General features: G+C 27.6%; 2 protein-coding genes and 2 long non-coding RNA genes across 5 annotated transcripts; 2 read left to right on the forward strand and 2 right to left on the reverse strand.

Moving 5' to 3' along the window:
- Window positions 1–473: 473 nt before the first annotated feature.
- Window positions 474–1,745, reverse strand: LOC117242688 (NADH dehydrogenase [ubiquinone] 1 alpha subcomplex subunit 2). The gene is made up of 3 exons (XM_033509582.1): window positions 1,602–1,745; window positions 1,371–1,477; window positions 474–775 (listed from the first exon to the last, which is right to left on the reverse strand). The coding sequence occupies exons 1-3, from the start codon at window positions 1,682–1,684 to the stop codon at window positions 681–683; spliced, it is 285 nt and encodes a 94-aa protein (XP_033365473.1). The 5' UTR covers window positions 1,685–1,745; the 3' UTR covers window positions 474–680.
- A 127-nt stretch (window positions 1,746–1,872) lies between these two features.
- Window positions 1,873–4,227, forward strand: LOC117242691. The gene is made up of 3 exons (XR_004495315.1): window positions 1,873–3,391; window positions 3,777–3,977; window positions 4,153–4,227. It is a non-coding gene; the product is annotated as an uncharacterized LOC117242691 (long non-coding RNA).
- On the reverse strand, window positions 3,511–12,494 carry LOC117242671 (E3 ubiquitin-protein ligase MSL2). 2 transcript variants are annotated; one of them, XM_033509548.1, is made up of 5 exons: window positions 11,781–12,494; window positions 5,657–5,892; window positions 5,073–5,267; window positions 4,647–4,962; window positions 3,511–3,845 (listed from the first exon to the last, which is right to left on the reverse strand). In XM_033509548.1, the coding sequence occupies exons 1-4, from the start codon at window positions 12,358–12,360 to the stop codon at window positions 4,690–4,692; spliced, it is 1,284 nt and encodes a 427-aa protein (XP_033365439.1). In that variant the 5' UTR covers window positions 12,361–12,494; the 3' UTR covers window positions 3,511–3,845; window positions 4,647–4,689. The 2 variants fall into 2 exon arrangements, with proteins under 2 accessions (XP_033365439.1, XP_033365440.1); XM_033509549.1 differs by having other exon boundaries at window positions 5,729–5,892; window positions 11,781–12,493.
- Window positions 4,962–5,612, forward strand: LOC117242694. Its single transcript, XR_004495318.1, has 2 exons — window positions 4,962–5,185; window positions 5,307–5,612. It is a non-coding gene; the product is annotated as an uncharacterized LOC117242694 (long non-coding RNA).
- Window positions 12,495–12,732: the final 238 nt, after the last annotated feature.

The following is a 12,732-nucleotide window of genomic DNA, read 5'->3' on the forward strand; positions in this document are numbered from 1 at the left end:
TATTTGCCACGTTACTTAATTATAATTAATATAATACAATATAAAATAGAACAAGATAAGAATACATATCTATGATCCAGATTCTATCTCAATGGGAAATATACAAAAGCATTAATATCTTTTGGGGTGATACCATCTTTGAAAAATTTATCATATAAAAAAAGAAATGTATTTTTCATATAAATATTAAATTTATATAATTTATATAATAAGAATAAGAGAAATCATTAACAAAGATTTTATCTATATTAAAAGCATTTTTCTTCCTATCAACTAAAATTATTAATAAAAGACTTATTACTTCTAAAGTACATACTCATAACTAAGAAAGAATTGAACGGTTTTATTCTGTTATTTTAAGAATGGATCATTAACATTCATAAAAATTAACATTCATAAAAAAGAACAACTTCATTGGGAATACTGCTACAATCAGGTATCACAAATGAGAAGAAATTAAGATTTATACGATATTAAATCTGCATTTATCTTTATTTCGGCACTAGTTAAACATGTATCTTTTAAAAATCTAAAAAATTAGTAAGAATGATAATTTATTAGAAGTTATTGATATACTTCTGATCTACAATGGCAATAATACATAATTTATACAACTATTTTATTGAATATTTAAATAAATTATAATACATACATACATACATACTAATATATCAGATATATTATTTTGGTTTACTGGTTGCTAGTTCTTGGATACATTTCAATATTTCTTCAGATTTTAGATTTTGTAGAGACACACGACGTTCTACTCCAAATTCTAGAATATAATATTTTAGAAAATGTATTATTATTATTAAAGAAAACAGACACTTGGAAACTTAGAATTAAATATATACGACTAGTTCAAGCTCTGAAAAGATTAATTTTTGTTGAATGTGATATTCTTAAGCCCATGCTTTATCGCCATGGAGAAAATTTTGGGGTGCAAGGTAAAACAAATTTCTCGTAACAAAGGAGATTGCAACAGCATAGGAAAATGTTAATTGTGTTCCAGTGAAACAGTATTTAAAAAAAATATATAACAATCTAAGGAAGATTAAAATCATTTGCAGCTTGTGTAGAAGATATACATGTGGAAAGCACAGCAAAAGGATCGATAACTTGCAAGCAATGCGAAATAAATACATCATCGGAATAGAATAATGTATAGCAAATGTAATATCAATGTGTATTGTGAAATATATTTTATATATTTTGATTTGATTTAAATACCACTTAGTCCGATATTAATATGCTAGGCACAAAATGGCCTATTGCTGGTAGACTGGGTTTTAAGAACTACATATCTTTGTAATGCAAGGATTAAATATTACGCACATGCAATAGTATGAAATAATTATTGTAGAATTTACCATATCGTGCATATAAAACGGGTTCCGTGTCAGAACATTCCCTAATTAAAACTGGAAATTGTGGGTTACTTCTTTTAAGCGGCACGTATTGTTGTTCGATAAAGTCTCTAAAAATATAAACAGGTTAGAGGGCAATATAATCAATTATGATTGAAATTGTATATTAATAAAAAAAGGTTCATAAAAAAAATATAAAGATAGTACATTTTACATAATTAATTTCGCTATTACCTGACACCCTTACTAGATTTCGAGGTTTGACATAAAAGAATTCGTAACTCTTTCAACTGAGGTCCAAACTTTATTGCAGCCATTTTTAGACATATAGCATACACAGCCCCTAGCTACGTAACCACAACGTTACGTTATTGCGTCAACTTAATTGTAATACGTACCTTAATATTGTCTCCCATGTGACACTAACCTTTGGGTATGTGCGCTAGTGAAAATAAATAAATTACGTACGTACAGCAGCGTAGTCGTGGCGAAAGAAACAAAAAGAAATTGATAACAAATCTATTGATTAAATGTCAAAATTATTTATTAGTGATAATTATAATCGCTCTACGAATTTGTCATAAGAATAAATATTGTCAAGGCATAAATCAGTCGCTTTGCTACATGATAAACTCCAATAAGAACAATTTTTATTAGTATTAGTTAATAACAATTTTTCTTATTGGATCATAAATAAATCGCGTATTTTTTGTGTAAAATCCAAAGACATAAATAGACGAAAGAATGACAGGCTAGTCTCTGATGTACCACCGTAGAATAATTTCAATAGTTTTTTAATATATTATCGAAGCATAATTTTGAACAACTTTTTAAGCTAATCCACGGACAACCCTAGTTTCTGAGATATTCACAAAAAGCTGTCGCTATCACTACAGTGAATTCTGCCTACAATTGTGCATTTCAATGTTTCTTACAAGCGTAAAATTTGTAATAGTTTAAAGTTTTTCTCGATTTATAGATAGTTTTTAAAATACAGTCATTTTGTCTCAGAGTTTAATTTGTTAAAGTTTGTATTCGTTTCTAAACCATTCAGTAGTTATTAGGTTTCCTTAATTTGAAACTTAGAAGCGCGAGTAAAATGCTTTAACACTCCATGGGCAACAAACCAGTCTGAAATCCCTCAAAGTATAGTTCATATATTGAATAGGTAATATGCAGTAAGGTATAAAATAAACATGGAAATTAAAGTTAATGTACAATTGCAAGAACTTCAACTTTTATCATTATGTATTGAAGGAAAAAATTACGATTAATACAAATATATCAAACGTGAAAGTTACAACTATGTATTTAAAAATACAAGTATTTAAGAATATATGTATATATATATATAAAGAATAAATTACCACTTTATCTTCAAATGTAAGGAAGATTGGATTAATAGAATTATATTAATTGTTCAAAGAGAAGTTATCTTTATTGTGGGACATACTATCATTTTTATAATTACAGAAAGAATCAATTTCAACCATGTGTATATATAACTACAATGGAAAATAAATTTTATAGTAAGACAATATTCAAGTAAAACAACATGTTGTATGTCTACAACAAAATATATGATTAATAAATCAATAAATTAGAAATAGTAATTGTGGTAAACAATTTCTTTTTTAGCATAATAATACATACATTGTTAATAAGCGAAGATATATATGTTAAGGACTGTGTTTGATTTTCTTTAAAACAATTGTTCACAGCCCTGTGATAAATGCGTGAAATTAAAAGCAGAATTCAAAAAGTTCAGTACAGCTAACAAAAATATATCTTGCACGTAAATCAGAATTCGAAAACTCGAAAATCGACAAGGTATCTATATATGTGGTATATTATTCGCGTATCATCAACCACCTGTCGCGTATTCATATGTTCAACAACACGTATACATATATACATACGCAGTACGTACGTACGTACATACGTACGCTTATATATACATACAGCAATGATACGCGTATCATTGGTTAAAAATTACTCTCATACTGACTCGTTTAAATGCAAAGGTAAGAAATCATTAATATCTTTATGATTTATACGATATAATATCATATATTTTTCGATATTTTTTAACAAAATTTTAAACATATATCTATTATAAAGTCAATTTGAATTTTTATACATATTTACGCCATTTAAAACTATAGATTCTATAATATGAAACAAATTTTAATTTACTCTTTATAATATTTTGTAATACAAATGAGACATTTAATATTTTTCTGATTCTCTGTTAGTAGTATAAGATTCGCGAATATTTTGTATATTCATATGAACTTACATCGTGCTCCAAAAGTAGATAAATAATACCTGATTGGCCATTAACGTAATTTTCATAAATGAGAATATATTGACACTTGTTCGGCCCTTTTAAGTATTAATATAATTCAGGGACGCTCGATTTGACTCTCGCGGAAAAGGGCGCCTGCCACTGCTTGACGACAAAGCTGCGGACAAAGCCTGCAAGTGACATCAGCAGTCAAAATAAAGCAAAGGTATTGTTGAATAAAAATTTATTATATCATCCTCGGAATAATTTTAAACGTACGATGCAAAGTACTCCTGAAACTTAACGATTAAGAAAATAATCTTGTAAGAATTTCAACTTTTATGTCCTACTTATGTAAATGAATCTTTATTTAAGTATTTATTCAACTATTAATCATATAAACATGATCTTTTTCACTTTGCCGAAGTAAAGTAATAGTAATAGTAAAATAGTAATGATTATTTCTGTAATAACTACTATTATTTGAAATTTTTGCAGGTAAAAAATTTTATTTGTAAAAACCTGGAACAAATGCAACGTGACCTTCAAAATTTTTATATGATGTATTAATTAGAAAATTTCATTATAATCTTGTACAATCTCTACATTTAGCAGGGTTGCTCCCCATGAAAGTGTTACTTTCGTGTTTGCTAATCTCTGTGTAAGTATAAAATGTATCTGTAATAGGTTCAACAGCTCTGACATAATAGAAAACTAATGGGTACAACTAACCAAAATAGTGTATACTAAAAGAAAAGCTATAGAAGTATATTTAAAAATATTTATTGGGTATTGTAACAATAAAAAAGTGTTCAAACAAAATATTAAAAATAACATCATCATCATCATCATCATCATCATCATCATCATCATTATCAATGTATTTGCTATATATTAATTACGTACTATCCTTTTGTCATGTAGTTTGAACTTTATCCTATTTAAAAAAACATCTGTCTTAACTGCAATACCATTCTTTACGTTACACCTACCTTATTATATTGTACATGATGATTGACAATATCGCTTGAACTGTCACACGTCAATCTGTATATCACTGTCTTCGGCTTCACTTTCGGTACTAATCATAGCATCTTCTCCTACTAACAAGGCTGCAGGTAGATTTTGTGGAACATTGTCGATATCTAATCTCGGAGTTGAATAAACATTTAATACTTGAATCGTTGTCGGAGAAGTTGAAAGGCATTGTGACACTGATCCTAAAGGATCTGAATTTAGTGTGTCACAATCCAAAGAAGTTGATAATTGTAACTGTAAGTTATGTAGCTCAGGTATATGCGGTCGAATCTAAAATGTAAAACAATATACGGTATAATCAACTACACTGTTTAAAAAAAAAGCTTTGGAGATACAATTTAATTAATTTTATCGATACTATAATATTGTAATTTTTCTACCTTCAACCCATCTGCTGTATGAGGATTTCTACAACCCCTGCATCTACATTCAACGCAAGGTTTACTTTCAACATAACAGGGACAACGTTGACCACAACATGTTAATTTCCCAGGTATTGCTGTAGCATTACCACATCTACATCCTTTTCTTTTACTTCGAGTAGAATTTGATCTTGGTTTTTTAAAAGCTGATGACTGAAGTGAAATAAATTCTTTACCCTTTAACTATTACAGAAAATTGGACTAAAGTAAGGATTATAGATTAATGCAGACATAAGTATTTAATAAATAAAAAATATAATATGTCATAAAATGCAATCAAAAGTTGATATCTGCATCAATCTGGGTATGGGACCTAGCAAAATATATATTCAAATTTAAACTAGTGTTAGTCTTGAAATATAATAAAGAATGTTAATTGAATATAAGCTACGTTATTAAGTGTTATACAAATCTAGAAATATGATTGTACCTTACAAGTAATATTAACGAGGATGCACGTCATTTAGCATTTAAATAAAAGTTATAGTGCAATGTAAACTTCCTGTAAGGCATAATATTAACCGAATATCTATTGAAATTACTTTGCTGCCCTTTGAAGATTTTTTCTGAGAAGGGGTCCCATATTTAAGGTGGGAAGATGGAATACATTTTACCCCTCCTACAGAGCTGTGTGAATTTCCATCCATATCCTGTTGTCCTACTTCTGTATCATCTGTAGCTGCTGCTTTGCGTTTTATTGTTATTTTGTTACCAGATCCAGCATACATCACAGAGTATATCGAAGATCCGTTTGATACAGTACGAATGGCAGGTGACTCTACAAATACATAAATAAATTTCTCTACATAAACAAATATATCTTTCTGCTTTCTTATGTAATTACAAGACATTTTAATAATAAATAATGATTATCTTATTTTTAAAAAATGATCATTTATCATCATCTTCAATAATGTGAAAAATTGAATTAAGAGATGATATAATATTTACAATATTTTAGAAAAATATTATGATTGACTGATTACTTCTTTCATTTTTTAGTTTCAAGATCACCACCACTTTCCTTAATAAAATTACATATTTTGAACCACATCTCGTTACAGCCAATATTAAAATGCAATTTAACGATTATGATAAAACGACCATGCCAAAAATAAAATATTGAAATCTTGGATGAATCATCTTTGTATCATTTTTGAGTTATGAGCAAAAATAATCAGTTAAATAGTCGAATATCTTATAAAATATTACAAAATTGAATATAAAATTAATTGTAATAAAATTATGAAAGGAAATTGTTGTCAAAAAACGCGCAGAGGTAAATGAAATTGCATTCTCGTACATTCGGTTCGTATACGAGCTGTCAATGTAAAAATAGTTGACAATGTATAAAAGATAAACTCTATAAATGAAGTAAAGATAATTCTCAGTATCAACAGAAAATGTTTAAAAATTCAAACACTTTTCAAGTAACAAAAAAATTTTGTGAGATATTAATAGTTACAGATACAATATTTCATCTAGATAATTCCAATATATTATATTCAAAAGTATGTACATATATTTTATTTATTTTTCGGTTTTAAAAAGGTTCTGAAAAAGCACTATTTGAAAAAACTATTGAATTTCGAGAATATATTTATATGATATATTATATTTAATAATTATACGCTATAATTTATAATTCAGTGAATACGTAGTTATTTTACCTGACTTCAACATAATAAATTCAAATAAATTTAAACAAAGTACTTAAAATATGTATAATTATATGTTATCTGTGTAAAGAATGCGTATAATATATCTTTTCTATTGCTTACTTTTCTATAGAATCTAGAAAAAAGAAGATCTAGAAATAATTCTTATAGTCTAATACAAGGTAATATAAATTTTTTAATTATTTGATACAAATTTCATAATGAGAATCAACGAAGCATTTGTTATTCTAATTTTATAATTACAATTCCTGTATTTTAATCCACTTTTTCGTCTTTTTTGTTTAAACTTTTCTATATTATATATTTTTATAAAATATCTTAAACAACATTATACAGGGTGATCCATGTAATTGTATCACCTTATATCTCTGTTACCAGTGCAGTTACAGAAAAATGTCAAAAGAGAAAAATTCAATGAAGATTCACTTATTATTTATACTTATTTATATCCGTAGGATCTCTCTCTCTCTCTCTCTATCTCTATCTCTTTAAGAAGCACAATGATATATATACAATCAGCAATCGCATAGGTTTTTAATATGAAAATAGATACTTTTTTTATTACATGGATAGATTTTTCTCGCCATTCTACGTACGTAAATGAATATGGGGTTAAAATAGTAACAAAATTATTAATTATCGAGATATTAAGAAGAAAGTATTTATTGAAGATGTTCAAACGCTTGCTCTTCATCACTTTGTAAACATTTCAGACAACGCTTTTTAATTATTTTCATAACTGAGTTTAAGATTTTTATGATTATCGTTGCATTTCGGTATTATCCGTTCTTTTACATCCTCTACAGAATTTAACGGATTTAAATAAATTTTTTAAATAACAAATACGTATCTGTTTCTGTCACGACTACCCACATCAATGTCGATAATTACGAATTTGCTATGAAACGTTTGAGCATCTTCTTCATGAAAGATATATTTAAAAAATATCTCGATAACGAATAATTTTTTTACTATTGTACCCCACAATACTCTTTTACGTAGAATGACGGTAGGAAGCTATCTAAGTAAAGAAGTATGCATTTCCACTAAAAAATCATGCAATTGTTGATTGTATATACATCAGTGCTCGTAAAAAAAGATGATTTTACGGATATAATACTTACTGAATCGTTCATCTTTCTCCTTTGGCATTTTCTCTGAGACAAGTACCTGATCCACTTATATATAATTTACTTCTAACAACATGTTTAACATAAACTTTTTATAATTTGATACAAAATAATAATTACATATCTATATTTTAATATCTTCTCTCTTCCTCCCTCCCTCCTCCCCCTTCTCACTCTCTGATATTAAATAGTATAAATATACCTAACCCGAATATTAAATGTTTTATATATTTCGTTGCGTATATTTTACAGGACCATTTTGTATTTCTTTGAACATATATTAATCTAAAAGAAAATTTGGTAATTATTTAGAAGTACTGTCACATTACCGATTTCAATAATTTTTAAATATGTTATAGAAATTGACATTTTGAACAACTTTTTTTCCTATACATGTAATCGCCATTCGGTCATAGTTTTCGAGATATTTGAAAAACACTGCCGGTACTGAATTCTGTGATGAATTCTGCTTGTAATTATGCGTCCGTAACAACATATGCGTTAGCATTAGTTACCGGCCGCCTTACGGCGGCAGGATAAAATTAAAAGCCAAACTTATATAAACTATAAACAAAAAGTAAAAATTAGATTTGGGTTAGACGTTATTTTATTCAATACTAACGTATAAGCTATCACAAACGCACGATTATAAGTAGAATTCACTGTAGTAGTACCGACAGCTTTTTTGCAAATATCTTGGAAACTAAGACCAAACGACGGTTACATGTGCAGGGAAAAATTGTTCAGAACCATATCTCCGACGATATATTAGAAAATCATCAAAAGCCAAGATGGGATGACATCTTTCTAAATAATTATTGGCGATAATTGATTCAAAATAATTACAAAAGTCAATTCGTAATATGGAATGTTGACTTAAAGATATTTTATCCAGAAAACCCAAATGATAATAAAATAGTATATAAAAGTAGCAAATAATAATTAACGTCTTTTGAATACTTCTCTGGACTACTCAATGATTCGTGTTTATATATATTATATATATTATATATATTATATATTATATATTATATATATATATTATATATTATATATATATATTATATATATATTATATATATATATATATAGATGTTCTTCTAAGACCTCTCCCAGAGACTTGCTTCTATTCGGCCAAAGAGTACGTCATAAATAATTACAAGGACATAATAAGAAATAAATATTTTGGAATACAAAATTACTTTTATAAGAAACTTGAATATTTTATATCTAATTGTGAAATAGAAATACTAAACACTTTATCAATTTCAATGATGGAAATTGAAGAATTATAAAAAATTTAACATTATATGATACATGTTAACAAAAGAATATAAGTCTACTTATTTCATCTTTTATTAACACAGATAAATATGGATCTTTTATTAATACGGATAAGTATGGATAAATTAAAATAACGTAATTAAAAATTTGGTTTTGACCAATTAAAATGTACTAATAAATGATTATACATGGTGCTCACCTCGTTAATTAATTCAGAAGTAATACCGCCGGAGCGATAAAATTGTATCGATATACAGTTGTGTACAAAAATAAGTAGGCAGGTAATGGATATAAATATTAGCAAAGTTTCGTTAAATAGGATTTGTTTGCACAAAAAAGTAAATATTAATTTCAATAATTTACTATGCAATATATGCACTATAAAGATATATAATACTTACTTCCCCTTCCTGTACATCTATTTTTGCCCCGAACTGTATGTAATCTGTTACCAAAAAAGTTACCAATATCGACTCTGTGCTATGGCAGAGGCATATATATGTATATGTAAAATGAAAGCAAGAGTGTGTGACTCACGGTGTAATTAGCAACACTTTCTTTAAGTATCAAGAGGTTCACTTTGTACATTTTTATATTCGTATTAACCAAAACATTTTAAGTTTATATCACCAAAGTAACAGTTGGTATATACTATGCAGAGCTGTTTGTATAGAAAGAAATTCTCTGAGACGACACACAGTGTTATATCTTTCAGCCAATAAGCATATCAATGTTTAATTGTTAGATCTATCAAAAATAATTAATCAATCCCTTGCTCCTTTGTACCTCTGCATAGTACTTACACATAAAAAATGTATTTAGAATGATCCAAGAGAAAACTGATTAATTTTACCAATATGTTTGATAGGTCATTCTGAATCACGAAGGTCACGTAAGTATACTATGGATTTTAGGTGTCTTCAAAATAAAGAATTTTTAGACTATATGTTAAATACCACATATGATGCTAGCTATTGGTGAATAAAAAACTATATACAACGCTGTCTCTTTCTAGATTCTAAGTTATTAAGTTCTGTTTGGTAACTTAGTTTCGCAATGCTGTGTAAGTTTTCAAACTTAGAATATGCTAAGCAATAATGCAAAAATTGCGATATATAAACAATGATATCCAAGAAACATATCACATCATCCTATATTTTAAAATATGTTCAGAGAATTAAAGAAAATTGATGCACAATTGTCTAATAGTAATATGACTTGTTACTTTACATTTAGGAAAATGAATAATATTACATAGACATGAGTTTCATCCTACTGGTAAGGTAGACTCCCCTTCTACTACAAAATTATGTAGCACATATTGTTTTGTATCTGGCTTCACACATTCTTTTTACAGATGAAGTTCAGAGTACCTGTGATAGCATAAATAACAATCATAATAATCACATTACTGAGCAACTGAAAATTCATATACTATATTTCAATAAAGTTTCCAGTACTGAGTTCTATTAAATGTGTGGTATAACATCATTAACACTTATCTTTATTTAACCACACATAATACATGAATGACTTATGCCAGAATGTTACACAGATTTCTTAAAAAACAACTTGCCTTTGTATTTAAATAAAGTATTTTGTTTGCAGTGATAAGAAGAATGTGATTCCAACATGATGGAATATCACCATATTCCAAAAAAAATGTTACGACTTTGTTAAATACTCATTTCCCAGGGAGTTAGATGGGACGATACAAACCTATCCCATGATTATCCAGATCAACGAACTTAACTCTGTTGAATTCCTTCTTCTGGGATTATATGAAGTTGAAGGTACATGGCAATGGTAATCCAGTGTCAAGCTAAAAATTGATACAAGCAATACGCAATGCAAGTGATGGTATCAGAAATGAAATTTCTACGATGTAACTGTAACGATCGTTATAACATCGAATACATATGTTTATGAAAGTAGAGCTATCGCTTTGAACATTTCCTTTAGTATATACAAATTTAGTATATATAAATAATAGTATTTATAGTATTTAATATATACAAAAGTAAGAAATCCATGGAAAATAAAGAACTATCGTTCTATTCTAATATTGTGTAGAATCTTCTTTTTAAATAAATCAATAATAAGTAAACCATGACCTTTTTGATTCAGAATGACTTGCTAAACACATAGATAAAACTATTTAGTATTTCAGTATTTCAGTATTTCAGTATTAATGTCAAAACTGCTTCTGATATAATAAAAGTATATATCAAGGACAAATTGTTATATTAAAAATGAAGAATCTTATTCATTATCATAATATTTCTGCTTTTCTTTTTTTTTTTAATTAAATAACTTCCTTAAATATTATTTAATGTAGCAAAAGCAGTAAGGACATTTAAAGTTTTAATAAATTTAAATAAATTTTAATAAAAAAATAATGGAAGGATCTAAAATATTTAAAAGAACATTTAATAAAAAAATGATTTCTTTTTATCAATATATGCATAGTTTTAAACACTATAAATTTCAGTTCTAAAAATTATTTGTCTTCTAGTTGAATATCCTAGATACAAATAATCTTACATGATTATAACAAAAATAATATACTATACCAGATATACTTTGTGACACTGCTTCAGAATTTTGTATAGTATTTCCTTGAGTTTGAGTTGAGGTAGTACTTGTATAAACACATGGTAAAATACTGTACGCAGATTTTGACAAACCCGCTGTACTTTTAAATTCATCTTTAAAGCCAGAACCCTCTTGTATGAGTTCCATCAGGCTACTAGCACCGATAGCTGATGCATTATTACCTGTTTTATTGGAGGACACTGAAAGTATTAAACTTCGATAAATGTTTGTATTTGTCAAGTATTCACACAATTTCTTATAACACTGTAACAGTATTCGTAATTGAACATTTTCAACATATTTGTCATAATCCTTGCACCAACCACATGACGGTTTCAATTTTTTGCGTCCACCTCTACAACCACGACACACATGATGTTGACAATTAGTTTCAGTTGGTGTATGAGGTTCGATTAACAAATTTGAACACACAGTACAACTTAAACTTTGTCGCAAGTATGGAACTAGCCTGTATAAATCTGTCCATGAATTTGGATCATCGGTATCCGCTTGTAAAACTAACCGACACGTTGATACATAAAGACTTGTGGCATTCATCTTCCTTTTTTGAACTCTCTTAAGAGCTCCATAAGCAATACGTATAGTTATATCGGAAAGTTAATTAAACAAAGTAACAGAACATATTCACTACACACAAAACAAAATATCCGCCATATTTAATTTTCTTTCATTTGTATTTATAGAGGGCTCTCTCTCTGAATTACTCTGACTGCAAAGTATTGCTAGATGGGAAAATCTCTTAATAAAAGATTCCTAAATAGTTGTTAAAAGATTTAACAAAACTAATAATGGCAAAAATATTTCGAGTTATATTTGTTTCGAGCCGATATTTTTTATTACAATGAATATTTAATATAATATATAATTGTAATTATGTATACATATAACCATGTATTTTCAGTAAAAGTA

The sequence above is a fragment of the Bombus vosnesenskii genome, unplaced genomic scaffold (genome assembly GCF_011952255.1).
Source record: "Bombus vosnesenskii isolate JDL3184/JDL3185 unplaced genomic scaffold, Bvos_JDL3184-5_v1.1 scf7180000016275, whole genome shotgun sequence".
Classification (NCBI taxonomy): domain Eukaryota; kingdom Metazoa; phylum Arthropoda; class Insecta; order Hymenoptera; family Apidae; genus Bombus; species Bombus vosnesenskii.